Below are 26087 nucleotides of genomic sequence, written 5' to 3'. Positions count from 1 at the left end.
CGCACAGGTAAGTCAAGTCAAGTTTATTATTAAATATGCTAAACATGCTCGACATACAGCACAGATGAAATTTCAGTCCTCTCTGACCCACGGTGCAAACAGGCAGTGCAATAAATAAAAAATAGAATAATTGAAGTAAACAGTAATCATTGAAATAAACTTATATGTTTATAAATATAGTAGCTTTTTGCTTGAGCAAGTGTTTTTGCAAGTAACAGCAACTTATTGTTGTAAATGAAGTGTTATCATTCGGTCGGAGAGCCAGCGGCACCTGCCGCAGTTTAGCCCGAGGAGATGAGGCAGAGTGCGGCAGGTTATGAGAGGCGAGGCCCGGCTCGTTAAGCCTCGCTAAAGACTTATAGTGCAGCAGATTAAGTCAATATTCCAGAAGGATCGTTCACTTTATGATACAAGCACCAAATTTGGCATGAACAATGATTAGGACCCACTTTTTTATTAAAGCCCGTTAGCCGCCTGAAAATCCAAGAGGGCGGCCCCTTTTAAAGATGGCCGCCATATTAAATGGAAAGTAAAGGTTTTCAGTGTAGAAATTGAGTGTATGGACATATTGTGATGTTCTGGGCATCACATTATATACAATTTGGCATGACACACTCATTAGTGCCAAAGCAAATCCAAGACGACAGGTATTTTAAACTCAAATTCTCAGTTTCCATCATAAGTTGATTAGAAATGCGATTTTAAAAAGTAGTAACAGTCCAAGGTCCAAATGATCTTTATCCACGTAAAAATACTGTAATCAATCTCAATTGATGTTCTTTTTATAAGAGAGTGATGTCAAAGCACAACCAGGGCACACTGGTGACATCATTGCTGTGAGACTCAGCATGGGGTTCGGTGTCAGCTAAGTACTATACTCACTAGTTATAGTGTACTAACTGTAGGACTCACTGTAGTTACAGTATAGTGTAGTGTCCCAAATGCTATCTAATCAGCCCTGTATATACACCAACTAGTAGGCCTAGTCTAGATAGTTGTAGTATTGTAGTTAGATAGCCGCACCTGAATTGACAGGATGTGCCAGTGCGGGATAGCCGAGCCAAGGGTAATGGGGCTTTAATTACCCAGATGGTGTACAGATCACACGGGACTTAAATGGCACTGGATGAACGATCGGGCTAGGTGTAGAGCACTGATGTTTGAACCTAGTTGTATCCCATACTTCAATGTGCTTTGGTATTTTCACAGTTTTTTATGGTTGGGTGGTAAAAGGATAGCCCCTCGGCCTAAACCGTCACACAAAATGCCCACTTCCAATCTGCTGAGTGGTGTATCTCAAACTGACTGGACAAAATGTTGTTTTTGTCAGACAGATAAAAAGGAAGAATTGAAAACTTCTCCAACACATTATCCTTGCAGTCTTGATGGTTATTCTATGATTGCCACAAATTTACCACTCTTTCAAGCAATTAATCAGCTGCCAATCAGGTTAGATGTGTCACGATTGGATGATTGAGGTGGTACTGAAGACACACTGCGAAGGAATAATGCAAAATATCACCAAAGCTGCCGTTTGATGTTCAGTAACAGCAAGCTTGAGCGTGCAAGAAAAAGGGCAGCAGGCATCCAGAATGACCCTGATGAGGGACACTCAAAAATGCGAAGAACTACCCTTGAAGTGCAGCAGTGTTTCCTTTGTGAAAAGATGGAACCTGTGTCTGAACTACGGCAGGCAATGACCATGCAGCTGAATGACAGACTCAATAAATGTGCTCGTAACCTGAGTGATGGTAAACTTCTCATGATGTGATGTTGTGTCAGCCTTTCGTGGGCAAAGGTAAAAAGACTGCATGGCAAACCTGGGAGTTATGCCCTGAAGTGTCTCATGTCTTTCAGAAACTCAGCCAGTACCCACCAGTAACAGATGACGCAGATCTCAACATGCTTGAGAAATTTGTCATCACTATGTACAACAAGAACAGCACTGCTGATGGAGTTGATGATGCAAGACTTGACGTTTGCCCGGAAGCAATGGTCTTATGATGCCATTCCACCCACAAGGGCATCCCTTGTACAGCATGTGAAGCGTGCCACTTATCAAGCTGCCTGCATCTGGGCCCAAGCAACTTTGTCAAATGCATACAGAGAGCCCAGCCAACTGGGGTTGGCGAAAAGAAGGTGAAATTTTGAAAATAGTTTGGACAACACTCCCACCAATAGCCTAGAGCTGTCAACAGTTGACAAATGCAGGTGCACGACTGAATGCTTTGGAAGGTGCAAATGCTACCGCTTTGGCATTAGATGTACACACCTGTGTGCCTGCAAATGTGATGATTCATTTTAGTTGCAATCTATGCAATTTGCCATTCCAAGACAATACTCTACCACCTAGCCCGATATCGTGTCAAATTCAGTGCCAAAATACACTATTTATGCAATTCATTTGTTTTTTATCTTCATAATATACCACAATTTAGAATTTCTAAATGCAGAACTGAATTTCCCATACTCAAAAACCTATTTTTAGACACCAAGATCATTAAAAATGGATTATCCGATCATCTCATCTCATCTCATTATCTCTAGCCGCTTTATCCTTCTACAGGGTCGCAGGCAAGCTGGAGCCTATCCCAGCTGACTACGGGCGAAAGGCGGGGTACACCCTGGACAAGTCGCCAGGTCATCACAGGGCCGACACATAGACACAGACAACCATTCACACTCACATTCACACCTACGGTCAATTTAGAGTCACCAGTTAACCTAACCTGCATGTCTTTGGACTGTGGGGGAAACCGGAGCACCCGGAGGAAACCCACGCGGACACGGGGAGAACATGCAAACTCCACACAGAAAGGCCCTCGCCGGCCACGGGGCTCGAACCCAGGACCTTCTTGCTGTGAGGCGACAGCGCTAACCACTACACCACCGTGCCGCCGTTATCTGATCATAATAGAGACAAAAAACACATAGAAGGGTGGCCATCTTGGAAAATGGCGGCCATTTTTTTTTTTTTTTTTGCGTGGCTAACGGGCTTTTTTTAGGTAAAGTAGGTCTAGAAGAAGATTTGTGCCAAATTTCATGCTTGTATCCCAAAGTGAATTATTCTCAGAGTTTTTTGTAGAAAAATTTAGTATGAGGGCACTCACCATGGCGAGGGAGCGAAGCGGGGGGGCAGTTGTCCCCCCCCCCCCCCCCCCCCCGCCATGCAAAGCCTTTGAAAAATGCTCCAATGGGTCATTCTGAGGCTGTCTGAGAGGGAAATTGTAGCAAATTGTCTGTCAACATTGAAAAAGAAAGAAGTAATCTTCTTCTGCCCCGGACAGTCTTTGGCTTTCTTCCGCTTCGTGCCGCGGGATGACATCTTTAAATGCCCAAGTGTCAACAAAAACAACTCGCGAACTACTTCTGTCAAAAGCTCCCGCGCCGGTGGGTGAAAGGTCATTCATGCCATGTACATACGTAGCCGGGTATTTTTAAAACCGAACATTTTCCCCCCCTCCGTTTATAAAAATGTTTTATCCACACCACCTCGTCTTCGAAAAAAATCCCTTCCACACATAACCGAACATCTGCGTTTTCAATCACATTCATAAGCATTCCAAACCTGTAGATGGCTATTTCCCCAAATCCTCCCCCCTAATCACATCGCCTGTGCTCTTGGAGCAGTAGTTGGGCTTCTAAAATTAAACATGTAAATAGCACCTGCACAATAATTAACGCTTTCAAGGCACTACTCCGATCCATTACTCTTTAGCTAGCCGCACACTACGCCGATTTTCAGCGTACCGAGCCAACTGAAGTCGCGAGTCAGGCGTAAAGACTAGTTTTCAATGGTACCGACTCATCTCACAGCCGATTCGAAAAACTAATCGGGAGCCAGACTGATCGGCGAGAGTCGCTAGCAATAGCCAATCATATCTTTCGCATATAACACGTGACATCATTAAACACAATTTCTAGCGCGAGAAATACGTGTTGGTAGCACCTGATGCAGGTATATACTGTAATTCCATAGACTGAAGCTTTATCCATAGACACAGTGGGCTGGAAAGCCACTCTGCTCAAGTTGTGTGGCTGAATTCCAAATCGCTTTAACTCCCCTATATAAGTGCACTATTTAAGGTTGGGAATAATAGCTCATGCAGCCTAGATAGTGCGCTACATATTCCGTGTTGTGTCATTTGTAATTCAGCCTGTAGCATCTTCAAGTGTTGGATTTAACAGTAACTATATCCAATAGCCAATCACAAAGCTATTAAGTTGTCACGTGTCGCTTCAATCGCGACTGCACTCGTCAACAGTCGGGGGATATGTGCGTGCCCTGTCGGGAGTCGGCTCTGAAATGGGTCGGTTCGGTACCGCGTGGATCGCCGTAGTGTGCGGCTAGCTTAAGTCCATGCTTAATCTGGCCTCTGCAGTAAACAAAGGTTGCACGTTTGACGTCAGGGCAGATTTGTTGTCATTTTTTTGGCGCAGATTGTGACGTTCTAAAACGCAAACCTCCGGTTATCTCTGTCTACACGAAAAGGCATACACGGAGTTTTCAAAAATCTTCACTTTGCCCGGAGTTTTTTTAAATATTCGTTTTTGATGTGTTTTCATGTGGATGACAGGCCAAAACGTAGAAAAATATCTTCGATTTAGCAGATACCCGGCTACGTGTGGACGGGGTCTCAGTCTCAAGAAATCTCGCTCTACAAGTCAGCTGACCTTGTATGTAACCCATGTCAAATCTCGCGAGAGCAGCCGCGACAAGTAAACAACTAAACAACATGGCGCCTCAGTCTGGAAAACGCCAATTCGGATTGTTTTTGCACCGTCTGGCGGTGTATCTACTATGATTGGAATATTTTTGGAGCAGTTATAACGTATTTGATGATCAGACACATTGTCACGTAGTGTTGCTGGGATGTTTTCACGGAGTCGGTAACGGGGCGCACGCCGAGAGTAAGAGGGCGCAGCTCCCCCGTTTAGATGAAAGCCTGATTCTTACACTAATCTGCTGCACTATTACACTCCTGGCTGTTAAGAGGACAGCAGGTAGAGAAGGCAACAGAGGCAATATTACTGCGCAGCTCAGGTTTGGTTTTCTAGATTGAAAAAGAAAAATGGTAAGAAAGGAAATATAATATAGCACAGCTGTTTTTTCTTGCTTGTGATAAGCTAGCTAGGCTAAGTCTAAGAAAAATTGAAGTAAGATGTTTTACACCTGTAGTTTACAGGTTTTATAAATGATATCAAGTGGCCTGTGTATATCAAGTATACACAGTATATTAAGCACTATGGTGTAGTCGATGTAGATTTCCATGTAAAGATGCACAACTGTTTTAGTGACACAGGTTGGAAAGGATAACATTAATACCAGTGTGCAACTTTGATGCATTCATGTAATTTCCTAAATGTCATCAATAAGATCTTTTTGTAGGTCTGCTAGTGTACATAACTAAATAAGTAAGATGACAGCCTGTTCCACATAGGTTATTTGCCTGATATTAATTGGTATTATAAACCTATCAACATAAAAGTAAGGGGAAACAATGCTACAGGTATCTGGTGTCATGCAGAGTGTTAGTTATCTGCTTATGCAAAGCTGTAAACTGTATTAACTGAGGGCAGGGGCAGAATTGTGAGCATGCATTTTTTTTGTTACACAGTGTTAAATCAAATATAAATAATACAGTTATGAGCACATCATCTGGCTTCTGTCCAGATGTTCCTTGTAGATAACTATGTTTAAAAGTTATAGTCCTTTTCTGTTCCGATCATCTTTGTCTTACAAATGAACTTAATGACAGTCATTTACGTTGGTAAAAAATGCTTTTGTCACATGCCAGGAAAACATGAAAAGGCGAAGACGCATTAATCCAAAAGAAGATGCAAAATTTTATGTGCGCAATGGAAGGGACAAAGTGGGACTCGATGTAAAATACATTAATGCCTTCAAAGGTCAGTTGAATCCTCTGATTTTTTCATTCATGACAAAACTTTAAATATGTGTAGGTACATTCAGTCCGTCTCTTTAAGAAACTACATTTCCCATCAGCCAACTTCCGCGTTGACCTGCGTCACACGGGGGCGGGATCACCAACGTCACATCCTACAGGAAAGCATAAGTAACGGAACACGCTTCCACTTCCTCCTCTTTCGGCGCCGTGATTCAACACGGACACAGGGAGGAAGGCTCGCTCCGTGAGCAAACCAGATAAAGACGTCTTTTCTTTTCTCTTTCTTGCAAGATCCACGAGTTAGCGCGATTTCTTTGTTTACCTTTGGCCACGGTAAAAATCCAGAATCGCGCGATCTAACTCAGATGAGTTACAACTGGTTTCATTCATTAAGTACGTACGACTGCAGCTCAAAGCAGTTAATTTATAATTAGGAGCGACCAGAATTCCTCCTGATTGAAGCGCTGTGCATATTACTTTGATCAGAGACTTTCTTTTCATCACGAGCGACCGCACGCTGGATCAAGAAATTCTCTGCGCTTTCTACAGAAGCAACTTCACGGAGATCTTCACAACGGTGAAAAGCTCCAAAGTCTCAGGACATCTTTCTCATAATCTCACGTAGAAGCAGGATACGGAAGTAAGACTTGGCATTTTTGGGCATAATAAAAACATAGTCTTAGGAATTTAGCTTTTATTGAAATAGTGTGAATTTAAACCCAGGTTTATTTGTTACACTGTAAATATGCAGCATGTTGAATTGATTTATTTTGTTCTATGTTCTTTCAATTGTTTAATAGATAGACTGTGCATGCTCTTCTCTATCCCTGACTAACACTTTAATTTCTTTATCAGGCCAAAAAAAAAAAAATGTGTGTTTCCGGTTACCCGACCGACCCTAATCCGTACTGCCCGACCCTAAACTTTTTTTTCGTTTTTTCCCCAGTCGCGACTTTTACATATAACCCAACCTCGTGAACCGGAAGTTTTTGTCACTCACTGGGAAAATCAGGGCTTTCCACAAGCGCCGGCTGCCGGCCATACAGCCGACTACACAATTAAGTCCAGCCGGCTACTTTAATGACTTATTTTTGTAGCCCACAGGCTCTAAATATTAATTTTCGATTTTAATAAAATTAAATGTTTATCTAACGGACTGACAATAATGTCAAACTGAACTGCACTCATTTAAGTTGTGATTCGCGCTGTTTGTACCGATAATAACCACAAATTCCCCGCAGACTTCGTTGATCAGGGGAGAGTAACTCCTCCGCTGCCCCGACATGCAGTGTGTGTGCGCGCACACTCGGCGGAGGCAGTAGTGTGTCTGGGCCATCGGAGGGAACAGAAGCAGAGATGACGCTTATTTTGTCTTTCACCTAGAGACATGATTCAAACTTTAAAACGGAGACAAAATTCTCCTGTGTGGATCTGGCATTCAACTTTTTTGCTGGGTTCTATACTTTTTGATCAGTCACAGATCAAATCCCATGAGCAAATCTGGAGAAATTCAGACTTTATAATGGGTGTCTATGGCGTTACACACCAGTGTGGCTCAGGAGTTTCGAGTGTAGAGGGCTTGAAAAAAAAAGCTCTAACTTTCTCATTTAAACTGTTTTCTCAGCCACAATTTTCACTCTACACACACAATTTTCTCAAAAGTTGTAGTCACACATTGTGTGAATCAAGACAAGTGTCTACCTGAGCGATAGGATTTACAGTTTTTGAATGAGAAGCCTGAAAGTAAGGAGAGGATAGCCGCGCTCTCCCATAGACTCACATTATAAACGTGGCAGTGCTTTTACTGCAAAATCAGAAAAGTCACTTGTTTTTAACTCGCTCTAGTGTCCACATTACTAGGGACAAAAAAAAATTACATTGTGTTCATGGGAGCCTTGTAGCACTCAATGTGAAAGAATTTTGTGAATAGCTCCTTTTGTTTCCGTGTAAATCAGCGTTGTTCGAGGAGAGGGAACTCTGAGAAAAAGCGCTCTTTGCTTGTTATATTGTCTTTTTTCCCTGCACCGTTACCAAGGCGATGAGCTGCACTCAGGGAGCAGAGAGGGGCAGGGCTGCTCTCTCTCTCTCATGGTGTATTGAGCTGTTATATTTACAGAAAAAATCATGTTAAAAGGTGTCTCATGCTGCATCAGATTCATCAGAAGGTGGTAACTCAGGTGACCTGCAAAGAAATTCATTATATTTTGTGAAATTATTCCTGTCTAAATATAGGTTATGGCAGCCATCTTGAAAAAAAAATTCAAAAAAAAAATGCCTGCCTACCGACCCTAGTTTTGAAATCTACGTAACCGGAAAAACACACACTTTTTTTTTTTTTTTTGGCCTCACACATTTTGACCTTATCAAGGTTTCAGTGGATTCAGTACTGTTATAAGCTAGTGAAATTAGCCTATGGTTAATTTCTTTTGGCTCATTAGCATCCAAAGCTAATCCTTTTGTTTCATTATCCTCCAGGACTAATTGTATTGTCTCAAGGGAACACTAGGCCTTAACACGTGGCGGTCCTTCCCCCCCACACTCACATACACACCCCTTTGTTTTAACTCCACGAAGTAGGGTCCTTGGGCCTTAGCTAGCCACACGGCTAATTCCTTTGTCTCGTTAGCAAGCTAGGCTAACCCTTTGCTTAAGGCACAAGGCCTACACCACATGGGGACACACACAAACACCCTCCTTAGCGAGCCACACAAAGCTAATTCTTTGTCTACTTAGCAACACAAAGCTAATCTAGGCCTCACCACGTGGTCAACTCCCCCACGTGGCCACCATCCACAAACACACATTAGTTAGCAACAGAGCTAATCCTTTGTTCTACTTATGCCGCTTTTCCACTACAAACGCGGCTGAGTCGGGCTGAGCCGTGCCGTGCTGAGTCGAGCTGAGCGGGGCTGTTGGAGTTGCATTTCGACTACAACCGCGCTGAACCGTGCTGGCTGGAAGTGGGTGGACACATTGGGTGGAGTTAGCGAAAGTGGGTGGACGTCACGTGATGTCGTTAAGCAGCGCAAACAGTGACATCAGTGAGCTTTTAAGCGGTAGTCTCACAACCCGAATAGTAAACAATAAACATGGAGGACATGGAGTCGTTAGTGTTGCTGGTCTTGGTTCTGTGGCTTGTTGTCACCGACAACGCCAACAGATATTGGCAAGAGCGTATAGATGAGGCGAGGCGCATAAGGCTTCATAATTCTCGTAATTCGTAATTCTCCTTCTTCCGGGTTTACGGTGTTTACAGATCCCAGCGTGCTCGTGGGGCATGTGAGGACACTCCTCCTCACCAATCAGTGCACAGGGGAGTGTCTGCTCACGCCCCCAGTCTCACTCGGCACGGTTTGGCTCGTTTCAGCCCCACTCCAAAACGGTGCGAGTTTTAGGGGCTAAGCAGGGCTGAAGCGAGCTGAGTCGTGCTGTTTTTTGGTAGTCGAAACGCAAGCCGTGTCGGGCTGAAGCGAGCTGAAGTGAGCTGAAAAAGGGTAGTGGAAAAGGGCCATTAGATAACACCCCCTTTGTCTTAGCAACCAAAGCTAATTCTTTTGTGTAGGCCACACCCACACAAGGCCTCTCATATACACACCCACACACACACATACACACACACACACTTCACTGTTTGTATATATTTCAACTGCCGTTATCCATTTTTACCTTTGTTATAATCAGGGCTTTGAACCGGTTCAAGGAACGAAAACGAAAACCGGGAACTTTTTCTATTTCACATGGAACAGAAACGAAACCAGAAACTTTATTATTTTTTATGTTCCGGAACAGAAACGCTTATTAAAAATAATGGTAACCGGTTAATACCGGTTTTTATTTCGTTCCTCAAAGTTTCCGTAGCCTACAAATAGTCATTCTTCTCCTGCGCAAGTTTCTATGACCCGCTGGGGTTCACTTCCTGTGTGATGTTCGCTGATTGAATGGAGAGAGCGGGAAGGTGGACTACTAGTGAATACTAGGTGAATTACTGAGTGTCTGAGCAAAGAAGAGCCTGAACGATGCAACCTCCCTATTGGCTGTTTGTAAAAATGTATCAGTTGTTGCCCCTCCCACGGGAATCATCGCGGGCTCGAGAGACGAGACCTGACGAGTTAGTTCGTTGGTAGCAGAACAAAATGTCTGGACACAAATCGGGTTTTCAGAAAAGGAAAGAAAATAAACGGAGGGTCGAAAATACAAAAAAGGAGGCAGAAAATGCAAAACGAGTTTTAAGGTAGGACAAATGGTTAGTTTTTAAGGCAGCCCGCCGTGGCTGCAGGCTTTCAGTTGTCATTGAATGGTTAGTTTTCTGAGGCAGCCCGCCGTGGCTGCCTGCAGGCTTATTTATTATAGCCCATTTAGTTAAAATAGTTGATATAAAATGTTTATAGTTATAGTTATGTGATGGTTGTCCTGATTTAGACTGGTGGTTTTTTTTTTTGGGGGGGGGGGGGGGGGGGGGGTTGCGCGATGTTGCACCCGGGTCCAGATTAGGGCAGAACCGGCCCTGGCTACATTTCAGGTGTAGTTTATGAATGTATGTACTTGCATAGATGTGTACTTCCAATATGGCGCCTAACAAAATCTCGCGGCGCGGTGACGTCATGCGGTAGCCCTCTATAGGGCCTGACTAGCCTTTGGTAACACACTAAACGAATTCTCTTTCATTTTTGGCACTTTTTCTGTTTGTGTAGATGGGAAGACATACTGAGAATCCAAATCGCCAACATTTGAAATAATAATTGTTTTGAATTATTTCTTGTCTTATTTAATGAAGGTTGTAATAGAATTAGCCTACATTTGGCTTAAGCTGGATGAGACAGAGACATAATTTTATAGCCATTTGTTAAACAGCTGACAGGGAACGTAATTAACCGTTCCGGGAACGAAATTTTTTTGTTCTAACCGGTTCGGGAACGTCTATTTAATGGTGGAACCCAAAACCGGAAACGTTAAAATTCCGTTTCTGTTCGGAACGAACCAATAGGAAAAAAATTCCGGTTCAAAGCCCTGGTTATAATAAATTCATTTATTATTGAAACTGTGTGTTTTATTTGTGTTCCAATATTTCTGAAGTCACACAATCTCCCAAAGAATTCAAAAAGGTGCATATAATTTATGTAATATGATAAGTGATCATAATTTGGAATATACCATAACTTAGCTGTTTGGCAATTTATTATTAAGCATCAAAATTAATGGTATTAATTAATGAGTCTGATTCCATGAGTGATTTCATGATAATATGAGACTGATTCAATTTAAATGATTCAATGGTATGATTCAAATGAGACTGATTCAATTTAATTATTAACCTTCAGATTTAATGAGACTGATTTAATGAGATCACTTAATAATTACCAAATGCACCTACATATGTCACCTTACTTTTTGTGAGTTATTTGTTGTGTGTGTGTTAACTAGGTCGTGGCATCTTCACTACCACTCCATTTGCAAAAAGTGGCTTCCTGTTGGAGTATCAAGGTGAACTAATAAGCAAGCAGACAAGCGAGAGGAGACGGAGAATATACCATGACTGCCTTAAGGTGTTCATTTTCGAGTTCCAATTTAATGGGACACTGTGGTGGTGTGTTTTATGTTATTATTTCATCCAATCAGAATTAAATGTCATGTTGCTCTTGGTTTACTGAAAATACAAGTGTTGTTGACAGAAGGCTCTTAATTTAGGCTAATTAATACTGCCCAACTATGTGTTACTTGTGCTTTTGTAGTGTTGATGCAGCCAGTGAGGATGGGTCTCTTGGAAGACTTGTTAATGATGACCATATAAACCCTAATGCCAAGATGAAGTACTTGACAGTGGAAGGGAAGCCCCATCTGTGTCTATTTGCTATAAGAGACACAAGTCCAGGGGAGGAGATAACCTATAATTACAGAGACTCAGACTGGCCATGGAGATGCAAGGTGATCAGATGTTTACTTTGTGGAATTGATAGTTCTCGTATTAGATTTATTTGTACTTAATGTCATTGGCCTGATGTTTGTCAATAAATTCTTCAGAAACCAGGAGGAATGTCCACAGAGGGTCAACACGGAGAGGTACCACATACATCAGAGCTTTCTAGGAGTGCTCAGAAGGTATCAGCAAGTCGGCAGCAAAAAAAGGCATCTACTGGTGCATCAGCTGGTTGTCTAAAAGGCTTCGATAGAGTAAGTGACATTTTCATACAAGATAAACGCACCTGCACTGTCACATGCATGAAACAGAAATAACGTGTTTGGTGGGTTGTAGAACTACATCTACTGGATCTGTTAGTTTAATGTGTATAGTAAGTCAAAATTGCAAGCTTATAGCATGGATTAAAGTTTTCCGTCGCTACGATGGATTTCCGTCAACTGGGAGCGCTAAAGGTCAATAATGAGAGTGACGCAGATCCGAGGAAAAAAAAGGGGGTAGGCATAGACATAGGTCTGACACCGATGTGATTTAGAACTTCACCAAGCTGCTGTGATTGCCTGTTGTTGAACTCTTTCTTGTGCTATGTTTGAGTATATGTAAGGGAATAAGTTGTTGCGCTAGATAGGCATAAATAAATAAAGCCTACGCTACTGTCTAGTCCCGGGGAGGCTGGGCGTAGGCAGCGAGCCGCGGTGCTCGGCTTGAGTTTCGTTTCTATCGGCGGCTCCAGCCCGACTTTGCACGCTCGTAACTCGGCCAGGGGAGGTCCCAGCCTCTCCAAACTTGGCAGCCAGCGACCTCTGCCCTCTCCCCAACGAACCAGTGCTGCCAGGGCGGGCCAGCCCCGCGCCTCGGGACGCAATTCACCCCGAGGCGAGCCGCGGCGCTCCGCATCAGTTTCCTTTTAACGGCGGCTCCACTGATGAAACAATTTGGCTGTCCTACTACTAGGCAACTACTTGCCTACTACTAATACTAGGCCTATTGTAGTAGTAGTAGTAGTAGTAATAATAATAATAATAATAATAAATGATGATATTTGCCTATTGAAAGGCGATCAGGTGAAAAATCTAAACAGCCCTGTTGAAGCCGCAGCAAGATCTTTGCTATTAAGCCTTTTGTAGGTTAAACAGGCTTCGGCAGACAACGTTCTGGAAAGGCTGTTTTTCTCTTTGGTTTGATTAGCCTACGATTTAATCTTTAAACATTATGGTTTCAGCAGTTCGCTTAAACATTGGAGGCTGCAGAGTCGGGCTGCAAGATTTCCTGACACTTGTTTAAGATGCCAAACTTAATAGTAAGGAGAAAATAATTCCACAGTATTTAGTGCCTCGTCAGTCTCAAAAATTAATAGTGAAGGACCAACGCGAATTAAGTCCCAAAAAAAAACATCTCGTAGGTCTATATTTTACATTTTCAAAAAAGTCCGGAATTGGAAGTCAGTCAGTGGAGTGTAATGAAGTGTCTTGTTCACTAAGCACAAAAGGTCAGAAAACAGTGGAGAAAACAGCTATTGCTTAAATAGGCTACTAATGTTTTACATTAGTAATTTAGTGTATGTGACAAATAAATTCATTGATTAAATAGATAAAGAAGCCAATACTCCGAAGCTCAAAATTCAGGAAAGTGGCTACGGTGTCGCAAGTGCACAAGAACAGTTATTTGAAAGTTAACCGAATGAATTTGTGCATGCGCGTGCGATTTCATGAAGAACCGGGACAATTGGCATTCGGTGAAAGATTCACACCTATGACTCATTATATTCACGCGCGCCCTCTCGCCCACTGTTGCTTCGTTTTCCCTATTTACACGAGTGTCTGAAGATGGAGTTTTCAGAAATCTCCACTCTGCCCAGAGTTTGCGAAAGTAGCTGTTTTCAGTGACTGAAACCTCCATATACAGTACCATTCAAAAGTTTGGAAACACCTTCAAATTCGATGTTTTTATTTTTAAATTTTTTTTTCCTACATTGTAAATGAATACTGAAGTCATCCAGACTATGCAGCAACATGTAAGGAATCATTTAGTAAACTTTAAAATGTTAATCAAACCAAAATATGTTTTAGATTTTAGATTCTTAAAGTAGGCACCTTTTGCTTTGATTACTGTACAGCTTTGCACACTCTTGACATTCTCTCAATCAGCTTCATGAGGTAATCACTCAAAATGGTTTTCCAACAGTCTTGAAGTTCCCAGAGGTGCTGAGCACTCGTCGTCTGCTTTGCCTTCATTCTGCGGTTCAACTCATCCCAAACTTTTTCAGACTGACTGACCTTCATTTCTTAAAGTAATGATGGACTGTCGTTTTTCTTTACTTAGTTGAGTAGTTCTTGGCATAATATGGATTAGAGCAGTACTCAAATAGGGACATTCACTGTATACCAACTCTACCTCTTCACAACACAACTGATGGTCTCAAACACATTAAGAGGTCAAGAAATTCACTCTTGGCAAGGCACAGCTGTAAACTGAAAGCCATTCCAGGTGACTACCTCGTAAAGCTGACTGAGAAAATGCCAAGATGTGCAAAGCTGTCATCTAAGCAAAAGGTGCCTACTTTGAAGAATCTAAAATATAAAACATATTCTGGTTTGATTAACACTTTTTTTGCTTACCAAATAATTCCATATATATTTCTTCATAATGGCAATGACTTTAGTATTAATCTACAATTCAGAAAATTTTAAAATAATGAAAACCCACTGAATTAGAGGCGTTTCCAAACTTTTGACTGGTACTGTAGGTGTGAATGAGAGGTGCAACCGAATAAATAAATATGTGTCTTTTTTATCCGGCTACATGTAGGCTATCACTGCGCAAAGCCTCTAATGTTGAAATGGTAGTAATATTTGTTAAAATAATAGTAGGCTAATTTCCACATTAATTGGTAAAATGTCCCAAGGGATGTGATGGGGGGGATGGCCGTTTTATAAGGGGGATGATTTGAGATTTTTATTTCAGAAGGGGGGATGCCTCCCCCCCCCCCCCCCCCCCCCCCAACTCAAGTACTGCGTATAAGGCCATATTTCACCTGACATAGGCCCTTCGATTTCCATCACTAGAGCACGTCAAATTACTTTCGGTTTTGCCAGCATGGACGCGCTTCTTTTAAATGAAGGCACAGATGTGTCAGACATCGACAAAACGGTAAAGTATAAGTGGAGATGGGCTTGGCGAAATGAAATGGGCGATAATGGCAAGCTCCTGCTGCTGTGCCAAGGAAAAAGAAACAAAAACAGGCATCAGGTGTTGCCAAACTAGATGCCTTTGGCTTCACTGCGAAGAAGCAGAAAAAGTGAACTTTCACTTTTCTTGTTTCCTGACTTTATTTCAACAGATTTTCCTATTTTTCTTTCTGTTCCACTCTTCTGAAAGCATGGTTCAAGTTCGACTGCACTTGCACTTTTCTCTGAACCACTGTTGTGCATTACTAAAGTATTGTTGAAATAAATTTGCACTTTGCGCTGAAAACTTGATGTTTCATCATTTATAGCCAGTAATGACAATGGTCAAGTCTTGCCTTAGCTTTAGTCATTGTTAAAATTATGTAAATGTACTATAAGTAGGGGCCTAGGGGATATTGGACAACACGGCGTTTAAAATTTGACGCGTCGCTGACGTGGTAGGGGCCAACGACATGGAGCTTTTTTTTTCAGTCAGATTATTTTTTTTTTGCTTTAATCCATGTTATAGTTTTCGTGGTCATTTGACCTGTTGAGTGCCTAAAACAGTGTTTTTTCCCCACATAATATTACACAGGGAACAACATGTCTTCAAGATATTTATGATATCTTATTTTTCTTTAATGCAGGGTCTTGATGAGGAAATGCCTCAGCAAGGTTCTGAGACCACAAATTCCCCATCAAAAGCTGAAGTTCTTGAGGTATGTGTATAATAAGTTATGTTACATCTGATGGTGGCGGCACGGTGGTGTAGTGGTTAGCGCTGTCGCCTCACAGCAAGAAGGTCCGGGTTCGAGCCCCGTTGCCGGCGAGGGCCTTTTTGTGTGGAGTTTGCATGTTCTCCCCGCGTCCGCGTGGGTTTCCTCCGGGTGCTCCGGTTTCCCCCACAGTCCAAAGACATGCGGGTTAGGTTAACTGGTGACTCTAAATTGAGTGTGAATGGTTGTCTGTGTCTATGTGTCAGCCCTGTGATGACCTGGCGACTTGTCCAGGGTGTACCCCGCCTCTCGCCCGTAGTCAGCTGGGATAGGCTCCAGCTTGCCTGCGACCCTGTAGAACAGGATAAAGCGGCTAGAGATGATGAGATGAGACATCTGATGGTTGGGGACCCAGTCACTAGTAGATATAGTAGGTATAGCTTCATAAAAGAGAGATTCTCCTCAATATTTTGCATTCTGTATCTTAATAAATTATCTAATGAGGATCAAAACAAACTTTTCCTCTCATAATTTTTGTGAAAAGGTGGATTCTTAGTTTATTCAATTCTTAAAGGAAAACTCTGGAGTGAAATGCTTTTTAGGTCTATTTTTGCATCATTGGCAGTGCTTCCTCAGATGCCATCTTCAGTGGACAGTCCGTAAAAGCCGAGTGCAGAGCCCATCCCGCTGGAAATGCACAATGGGCTCTGCACTCGGCACTCGACTTTTACGGACTATCCACTGAAGATGGCGTCTGAGGAAGCCCAACTTCAGGTAAGGTCACTGGCTTTGTATTTACTCTTCTACACACTCTATCCGTGCACTTGCAGAGCCAGGGACACTTCGTTTTGTTTGGAGGAACCCTCTGCTCACTTCCACAGAACTGTCATGTTGTTTTGAGCTTTGCAGTGGTTTTAAAACTAGCGTTTTGTATTGGCAAAAAGACATGCCCCGGGCACTCTTGTGTTAGCGCTTTCTGGTTGAAATCACAAATAACGAATTTTCTCAAAACACATCCGATTGACGTGATTGTGATAGCAACTCAACGTATGCACTGCCAATAATGCGAAAATAGACCTAAAAAGCATTTCACTCCAGAGTTTTCCTTTAAATATACTCTTAAGTGGTACATTGCCAGTACCTGTGTATTTATTGTCCCTTTCCTCCATGGTTTATGTGCTTCAGATGACGGCTGAGGGGGAACCAGATTCAGACGGCTGAGGGGGAACCAGATTCAGACGGCTGAGGGGGAACCAGATTCAGACGGCTGAGGGGGAACCAGATTCAGACGGCTGAGGGGGAACCAGATTCAGACGGCTGAGGGGGAACCAGATTCAGACGGCTGAGGGGGAACCAGATTCAGACAAGTTCAGGTCCACTTGGCAGAGTTGGAAAGGTAAATTAAATTCAGTGTGCTGATTAATGACAATACTGTTGTTTCTCTCTGTGTGTGTGTGTGTGTGTGTGTGTGTGTGTTACTAAATTATCTAATGAGGATCAAAGCAAACTTTTCCCCTCATAATTTTTGTGAAAAGGTGGATTCTTAATTTATTCAATCCTCAAATATACTCTTAAGTGGTGCATTGCCAGTGCCTGTGTATTTATTGTCCCTTTCCTCCATGGTTTATTTGCTTCAGATGATGACTGAGGGGAACCAGATTCAGACAGCTGAGTCGAACCAGATTCAGATGACCGAGGAGAACCCGATTCAGACAGCTGAGGGGAACCAGATTCAGACGGCTGAGGGGAACCAGATCCAGACAAGTTCAGTGCTTAGTCCACTTGGCAGAGTTGGAAAGGTAAATTAAATTCAATGTGCAGATTAATGACAATACGCTTTTTCAGTGTGTGTTTTTGGTTACCTGAGTGTGATATGATTTATATGGACAACGGTATGGAAGGACATCATCACATACTTCTGAAAGTGTAGGTCACTGCAACATCTGAGTAGTGTGTGTGTGTGTGTGTGTGTGTGTGTGTGTGTATTAAGCAGTGAACCACCCAAATGTGACTTAGGAGGTCCATACAGTTAATTAGGACCTTCTTCCTGGTGGGGTTGATTGTGGCATTACTTTAGGCCCTGTCCACACGGCAACGGATTCAGGTGAATCTGATAAAATTGTTTATCGTTTTGGCCTGGCGTCCACACGGCACTGGCGTTTTGGGTGCCCCAAAACAAAATCTTTTGAGAATGGGTTCCAGAGTGGAAAGATCTGGCAACGGCGCCGTTGCGAAGTCGTCTGGATGAGTAGAACGGATTTGTTTACGATGACGTCACAACCACATGACTGTGAGTGCTTCACGCCGGGCATAGACACATAAACGTAGACGCCGCCTTCCGCGTAGAATCATACGTCATCCTCGCCGCCATATTGGATGGGGCAAAGCAGAGAATAAAGATGCCTCATTCATGTGCTGCGTTTAACTGTACCAACAGGTTTACCGTCCAAACGAGATCACATGGGATTACTTTTCACAGGTGAGACTGGAAAAATACTTTCATTGTATTTGGTCATTATAACGTAATTTTACGAACAGATTTTTCTGACTTTTTCTGATTTTTCTGAAGTCTCGCGCATAATAGCTGCTCGGTGAAACCTGTCTCCAGACAATTTATAATTTATAAATAAATTTATAATTTATTTCATAGCCCACCCAACCAATTTCACCACCAGCTGTCAGATGGTGATGGCACATTCAAAAATAGAAGAGATTGGAAGCATGTCAGACTGTGAAGCAATCACATGGAGCAATCCCATTGTATGGTATAATTGAATTTTTTCCATATAGCACTGTATATTGCAAAAATTGTTTTGGGAGACATTTTATAGCCTATCTGCACGGCATTTAATGAAAGTGATGCGGAGACGGTACGGCACGGCTTCAGCAGCGTAAGCACAGCCCATTATTCTACACGATCCCCGCTGAGCTCCAAAACATGCCTTGATGTGTAGATATCGTTAGTAGCCTACGATAGTAGCAGCGGAATAAAAAAAAAAGTGGTCACACCTCCCATGGAATGTTGACGGGTATTTCGCACACTATTTATAACCATCACATTAAAAGTTATATATGTTGTTTTGATGCCTGTTTGTTCCCAAATATATACATGTGTGTCTTAATGGGTGAATAAAAGGCATCGAGTTAAACATTATTGTAGAAAGGGGCTTTATGAAGTTCAGTCCATTTACTTGCATTGGTTTACAGGGAAGATTTGCCACATCCAATATGGCGGACACTCTGACGTATCCCAGCAACGGGCCACCACCGCAATGCGACGTCTATGTTTATATGTCTATGACGCCGGGTAGAAGAAGGGGTTTATGCGCATGCTTCTTCTATTGTTCTGATGTCTCCGATGGGACCGTCTTAGAGCGCACGTAGAGGTGTGGCATGTGTATTGCATCGTTTTCAACAAGCGTTGCGTTGCCATATGTACCTGATATTTTACTGATCCGTTGCCCATGTGGACGCGATATTGAAAAAAAAAAATCTCGTTGCCGTTGTCTTGTGGATGTAGCCTTAGTTTTTAAGAATACCTGGACACCCTGCATTTGATCTGTGTTAGTTTAATGTGTATAATAAGTTATGTTACATTTGATGGTTGGGGACCCAGTCACTAGTACAACCCCGATTCCAAAAAAGTTGGGACAAAGTACAAATTGTAAATAAAAACGAAATGCAATAATTTACAAATCTCAAAAACTGATATTGTATTCACAATCGAACGTAGACAACATATCAAATGTCGAAAGTGAGACATTTTGAAATTTCATGCCAAATATTGGCTCATTTGAAATTTCATGACAGCAACACATCTCAAAGTTGGGACAGGGGCAATAAGAGGCTGGAAAAGTTAAAGGTACAAAAAAGGAACAGCTGGAGGACCAAATTGCAACTCATTAGGTCAATTGGCAATAGGTCATTAACATGACTGGGTATAAAAAGAGCATCTTGAAGTGGCAGCAGCTCTCCGAAGTAAAGATTGGAAGAGGATCACCAATCCCCCTAATTCTGCACCGACAAATAGTGGAGCAATATCAGAAAGGAGTTTGAACATCTCATCATCTACAGTTCATAATATCAAAAGATTCAGAGAACCTGGAAGAATCTCTGTGCGTAAGGGTCAAGGCCGGAAAACCACACTGGGTGCCCGTGATCTTCGGGCCCTTAGACGGCACTGCATCACATACAGGCATGCTTCTGTATTGGAAATCACAAAATGGGCTCAGGAATATTTCCAGAGAACATTATCTGTGAACACAATTCACCGTGCCATCCGCTGTTGCCAGCTAAAACTATAGTTCAAAGAAGAAGCCGTATCTAAACATGTTCCAGAAGCGCAGATGCCTTCTCTGGGCCAAGGCTCATTTAAAATGGACTGTGGCAAAGTGGAAAACTGTTCTGTGGTCAGACGAATCAAAATTTGAAGTTCTTTATGGAAATCAGGGACGCCGTGTCATTCGGACTAAAGAGGAGAAGGACGACCCAAGTTGTTATCAGCGCTCAGTTCAGAAGCCTGCATCTCTGATGGTATGGGGTTGCATTAGTGCGTGTGGCATGGGCAGCTTACACATCTGGAAAGACACCATCAATGCTGAAAGGTATATCCAGGTTCTAGAGCAACATATGCTCCCGTCCAGACGACGTCTCTCTCAGGGAAGACCTTGCATTTTCCAACATGACAATGCCAAACCACATACTGCATCAATTACAGCATCATGGCTGCGTAGAAGAAGGGTCCGGGTACTGAACTGGCCAGCCTGCGGTCCAGATCTTTCACCCATAGAAAACATTTGGCGCATCATAAAACGGAAGATACGACAAAAAAGATCTAAGACAGGTGAGCAACTAGAATCCTACATTAGACAAGAATGGGTTAACATTCCTATCCCTAAACTTGAGCAACTTGTCTCCTCAGTCCCCAGACATTTACAGACTGTTGTAAAGAGAAAAGGGGATGTCTCACAGTGGTAAACATGGCCTTGTCCCAATTTTTTTGAGATGTGTTGTTGTCATGAAATTTAAAATCACCTAATTTTTCTCTTTAAATGATGCATTTTCTCAGTTTAAACATTTGATATGTCATCTATGTTCTATTCTGAATAAAATATGGAATTTTGAAACTTCATCATTGCATTCCGTTTTTATTTACAATTTGTACTTTGTCCCAACTTTTTTGGAATCGGGGTTGTAGATATCGTAGGTATATCTTCATAAAAGATAGATTATCCTTAACATTTTGCACTCTGTGTCTTTACTAAATTGTCTAATGAGGATCAAAGCAAACTTTTCCTCTCCTAATTTTTGTGAAAAGGTGGATTCTTAGTTCATTCAATCCTCAAATATACTCTTAAGTGGTGCATTGCTAGTGCCTGTGTATTTATTGTCCCTTTCCTCCATGGTTTATTTGCTTCAGATGATGACTGAGGAGAACCAGATTCAAATAGCTGAGGAGAACCAGATTCAGACCGCTGAGGGGAACCAGATTAAGATGGCTGAGGGGAACCCGATTAAGATGACTGATGGGAACCAGATTCAGTTGACTGAGGAGAACAAGATTCGCCTCAGCAGAGATGGAAAGGTAAATCAAGTTCCAAATCTGGGAGATCAGCGGGTCTAGTTCCAAAGCTAGCTTCAGCTCAATCAGCTGATCTCTGGAGTAAACAGTGCGAGCAGCATATCCGATGGGAAGTGGAAGTGAAAGTAGACCTTCCAACATGAAAAGTAAATAAAAACTCTCTCTACGACCTACTTTAGAGAGGGCGTGGCTTCAAAAAGTTACTACAGTACTTTCAGAGGGGAAAAAAAGGAAGAAAGTTGTATAAAAGTAAGAAAAAGACGCGAAACGAGCCAGAGCAACTGCAACAGGCTGCATGCATGGTGCCTAATGCTGCCTAATGACAATACTTGTGGCAAAATTTGAAGTTCCAGAGCTTCTGAGACCACAAATTTCCAAATATTTTGAAGAGGTATATCCTCATGAAAGATGAAAATCTATCAGTGCATTCTGTATCTTTTTTGAAAGTGACTGCTAGTTAACATCTCATCTTATTGTGCCACATTTGAGTCACTGTTTCATACTCGTTCCGTTGTCTGACAACAGTAACTGAAAAACGACAGATTAAGACATTCTTCATAGAATTTTAAAAGTTATCTTGCTGCATCTAGAAAAGTTCTTTTCTTGATTTAACAACATCTGAAATAAAACAGACAGTAATCACTGTGGTATTTTTTAAATTCTCTGCTCTTATCTATTTTAGATGACGACTGAAAATAACCAGAATCAGTTCACTAGTCCAAGTGAAATGGATCCAGTTGTCAACAGTGGAAAGGTAAATTGCTTGTCACGTTGATATTGGATTGAAATGTATTGGCTCTTCTAGGACTGTGTAGATGTCAAAATGTGAATGTTAAATATTCTGCCACTAAAACTGTTTCACAAAAAATTAATGTTGCCATAAAATTTTGCCATCAGTGTCAAAATCATCGCCTTGTGTGCACAAGAGTATCCTCCTTGGACAAGTGCATTCAGTGCATAGGACCTGTATCCTCCTTCAAGTGGCTTGGCTATAAATGCAAAGGTGAGATATTCAGTGAATTTGTAGTGTGCAGCTAAGGGCAGTGGGTGGATATACACTCATTTGGCAGTTCGTTAACAAAACCTAGCTAAAACTAATGCAGTCTAATACAGCAGTCCTGCAGTAAATTCTCTTTCATGAAGGTTAGTGTTTTTGCTGAAACAGTTTTAGAGAGATTCAACTGTGTGATTATTTTAGAGGACAGCATTTGTATTGTGCTGTATTGTGTTATACTGACAGGTGTTTATTACTTTGCCTAATCCATTTACATCAACTAGTGCAGGGCCCGGTCAAAACGTGTCTTTTATCTCACTAATAGTTCAGCATTCAATTTGATAACTATCACCATCTAATTTCCATATTTCATCAAATTTCCATTTCCACAAATCCAAAAGGATTGTTGTCACATTGACTTGCCAGTATATTAGGTACACCTAACTAAAACTAATGAGGTATAACAGAACGGGCCTGTAATAAACCTCCCTTTGTGAGGATCAAAATACAGTTTTTATTGGATCTGTTTGACAGAGGTTTCTGTTTATTTTAATGGTCATTTTAGAGGCTCTTGAACTCTACTGGTATACTGGGGTGTGTTCCTAATATTTTGTTAACCTTATTTAATATAAATGGGATGGACAAAATCTACCGCTATTAAACAGATTCATTAAAAACTTAACAGTGGGATCTATGAGGTTGCCATGCTTGAGGTTTTCCTGAATCTACCTTTGAATTAGTCTTGTGCAAACATTCATATCAATTATGTATCTCTTTAACAGTGATTTTTTTTTTTTTTTTTTTTGCTGTTTTGTTTATTCCAAATTACTGCCAACTTAAATAGACCAACAGAGTTAAAAATAATATATTCAAATGTGTTACAGTTTGTTCAGGCATCTGGCATAAATCCTGCCTCAGACAAATTACGAATGAGAACTTCCACCACCTGTCACAGGTGAGTATCCACTTAAGGGTTCTTGAATTTCTAAACTGTCTATAAAGTGTCCATCACTAGCTAAAATAATTTTTCTCAACATTTCAGGAGCAACAGCTTTCTAAGGCTACATCCACATGACAACGGCAACGAGATTTTTTTTTTTCTCAATATCGCGTCCACATGGGCAACGGATCAGTAAAATTTCAGGTACATATGGCAACGCAACGCTTGCTGAAAATGATGCAATACACATGCCACACCTCTAGGTGCGCTGTAAGACTGTCCCGTCGGAGACACCAGAACAATAGAAGAAGGGGTTTACGCATGCGCATAAACCCCTTTTTCTGTAGCATCAGCCACATAAAGTTTTGATTATTAATCAGTAGCGTAAAATAGTATCTATTGTCTAAGACGGTGGTTCTCAAACTTTTTTCACCAAGTACCACCTCAGAAAATACTTGGCTCTCCCAGTACCACCATAATGACCAACATTAAAATACAGTAGCGTAGTAGGTCTAAGTATTCATTAAAAACAAGGTGGAGGTTTTATTTAACAAGTATATTTAATATTGTTGGCCACTGTAACATTACACACAGTACTTTGAACAGTAACACTGTGTTTAAATATAGGAAAATAAAACACTGTCCTTAAATAATGAATCAAATAAAATTAATTGCACATAAAAGTTTAACTCTCTGGCAGCTTTCTCTCCACACATGATACGTGTCATCTCTTTGGCTAATGGTAAACACAGCAGTTCCCCGATTGTGTGCGGCTTACCGGCTCTGGCGATCAGGAGGCTGGCACGATATGAAGCTTCCTGTGCTTTGGCTACAGGTGTACCATAGGACAAAATGGTGGACTTGGACTGCTTCAGTTCATCATTTTTCGTAAAAAAAAATCCATTGGTTTGTCCTTTAGTGCTGTGTGTTTGGTTGTAAGATGCCGTTTGAGATGCGACGGTTTCATGGACTCATTGCTCAGAACGTCCCCGCATACAACACACTGCGGCCTGGGCAGCTCCTCTGTCCCGCTCCAAATGAATCCCAGTTTTATGTATTTTTCGTCATACTTCCTCCTTACTGGTTTCTGCCATTTGCTACCAGTTCTGGGGCTGGTTTTGCCACTGTCGTTAGCATCTGCGCTCGGCTCACACACGTCCTCTTCAGTTCTCCCTCTCTCCTGATCCACGCTCCCATTCGCGGATTTAAGCCACGACAGTAATTTTGTCGTACTCGTCATAATTAGCAAAGCCACCTCCACCTTTTCCCATCACAGCCTAGTCTACCAATGGCGGATAACCATCTGTCAGCGGAACCGGCGGGAATGCGTACGTACGCTACGTATGGCTACCCAGAAGCACTTGCAAGCTTTTTTAAATTATTAACTTAATTTGTATTTCCTTTCATTTTCTTGTCATCGGTTGATAAGATATTTTCATCCATTCGGATATTATGGATAGTATTTCACTTTTTAAAATTTATATTTAATTAAGTGATTCTTTGGCGTACCACTAGAATGGAGCCCGCGTACCACTAGTGGTACGCGTACCACAGTTTGAGAATCTCTGGTCTAAGACACTTATTTATACTTCATATTAAAACGTCTATGTAAATTAATACATAGAAAGCCTGGCCAGGCGCTGAACGTTCTTCTGCCTTCACTTTAAGAGAAATTCAGGGCGAGCATGAGCCTAGCTTCTTCCGTGTCACTCACCCTGTCACTGTCACACGCACACACCTTCTGCTCGTTTTTTGAATGGAGATGTGGAAAGAGGAATGAATGGGGATAGATGGAAGCCGGTATGCCAACATTCTGATATCCTCCAGAATTCTTTAATGGTCCGGAATAAATTGAATGCTACACGTTGATGGATTACTTTGTTCTTCTACGCCCTTTTTGAGGAATGTATTGTCGGACTTAAACCAACATCTGAAGAGGTGAGATCGCTCCTTTTTTTTTTTCCCTTTTTATTTGTTGACAACTCGCATCAAGTTCGTTACACTTCTACCCGGCGTGAAGCACTCACAGTCATGTGGTTGTGACATCATCGTAAACAAATCCGTTCTACTCATCCAGACGACTTTGCAATGGCGCCGTTGCCAGATTTTTCCACTCTGGAACCCGTTCTCAAAAGATTTCATTTTGGGGCACCCAAAACGCCGGTGCCGTGTGGACGCCAGGCCGAAATGATAAACAATTTTATCAGATTCACCTGAATCTGTTGCCATGTGGACAGGGCCTAAATGTTCTGGGGATGAACCTCTGTCAGATCAGGATAGCGCATCACATTCAGAACTGGATCAAGTATCAGATGATCTTCGGAACGTGTCTGATGAGGATTGCATACCAGACTCTGAGTCAGAAAATGAGGACAATGAAGATTCAGATGCAAGCATCCCCTTTCTGCCTCATCAGATGAAAGCTAAACAGATTCACATAAAACCAGTAATACCAGATGATGGGACATCTTATGGGTCAGATACAAGCATCTCAGTTGTGCACAGCACAACTCTTGAAGATCACATGGTTTTCAATGCTGCTGAATCATCAGAATCATCAAATTCTATCAAAAAGTTATCAAAGGAAAAGCCACAGGATTGAGCAGAGCGTAATAACCAAGAATCAGCATATCTGACAAGTAATAGAAATTACTGTTACATTTGTGGTAAGCCACAAAGTAAGATTTCCCACCACTTGAAAACACACACTACACATGCTGAAATTGTACATGCTTTTACACTCCCTGAATGCTCAAAAGAGCGTAAAATATTATTAGAGAAAATGAGGAATAAGGGAAACTTTAAACATAACACTGCAGTTTTACAAGGTGGAACGGGATCACTGAAAGTGAAGAGAAGACCAAAG

The 26087-nt window shown here is 41.8% G+C and overlaps 1 protein-coding gene across 1 annotated transcript; it reads left to right on the top strand.

Moving 5' to 3' along the window:
* Positions 1–5804: 5804 nt before the first annotated feature.
* On the top strand, positions 5805–25835 carry LOC132882567 (inactive histone-lysine N-methyltransferase 2E-like). Its single transcript, XM_060915660.1, has 11 exons — positions 5805–5910; positions 11331–11493; positions 11639–11831; positions 11928–12077; positions 15638–15709; positions 17344–17505; positions 21126–21290; positions 21970–22041; positions 22185–22290; positions 23166–23236; positions 23324–25835. Exons 1-11 carry the CDS (start codon positions 5805–5807, stop codon positions 23354–23356), a joined length of 1293 nt encoding a protein of 430 aa, XP_060771643.1. The 3' UTR covers positions 23357–25835.
* The last annotated feature ends 252 nt before the right edge of the window (positions 25836–26087 follow it).

Source organism: Neoarius graeffei, chromosome 3, assembly GCF_027579695.1.
Source record: "Neoarius graeffei isolate fNeoGra1 chromosome 3, fNeoGra1.pri, whole genome shotgun sequence".
In the NCBI taxonomy this organism is placed as follows: domain Eukaryota; kingdom Metazoa; phylum Chordata; class Actinopteri; order Siluriformes; family Ariidae; genus Neoarius; species Neoarius graeffei.
The sequence above is the reverse complement of the archived record's forward strand: the minus strand, read 5'-3'. Positions and strand labels throughout refer to the sequence as shown.

Coding starts and splice junctions, on each gene's coding strand:
- LOC132882567 (XM_060915660.1), top strand. CDS start 5,805: ATGAAAAGGCGAAGACGCATTAATCCAAAAGAAGATGCAAAATTTTAT. Junction 15,710..17,343: donor CAAAAGCTGAAGTTCTTGAG/GTATGTGTATAA, acceptor TATTTGCTTCAG/ATGATGACTGAGGGGAACCA. Junction 17,506..21,125: donor CACTTGGCAGAGTTGGAAAG/GTAAATTAAATT, acceptor TATTTGCTTCAG/ATGATGACTGAGGAGAACCA.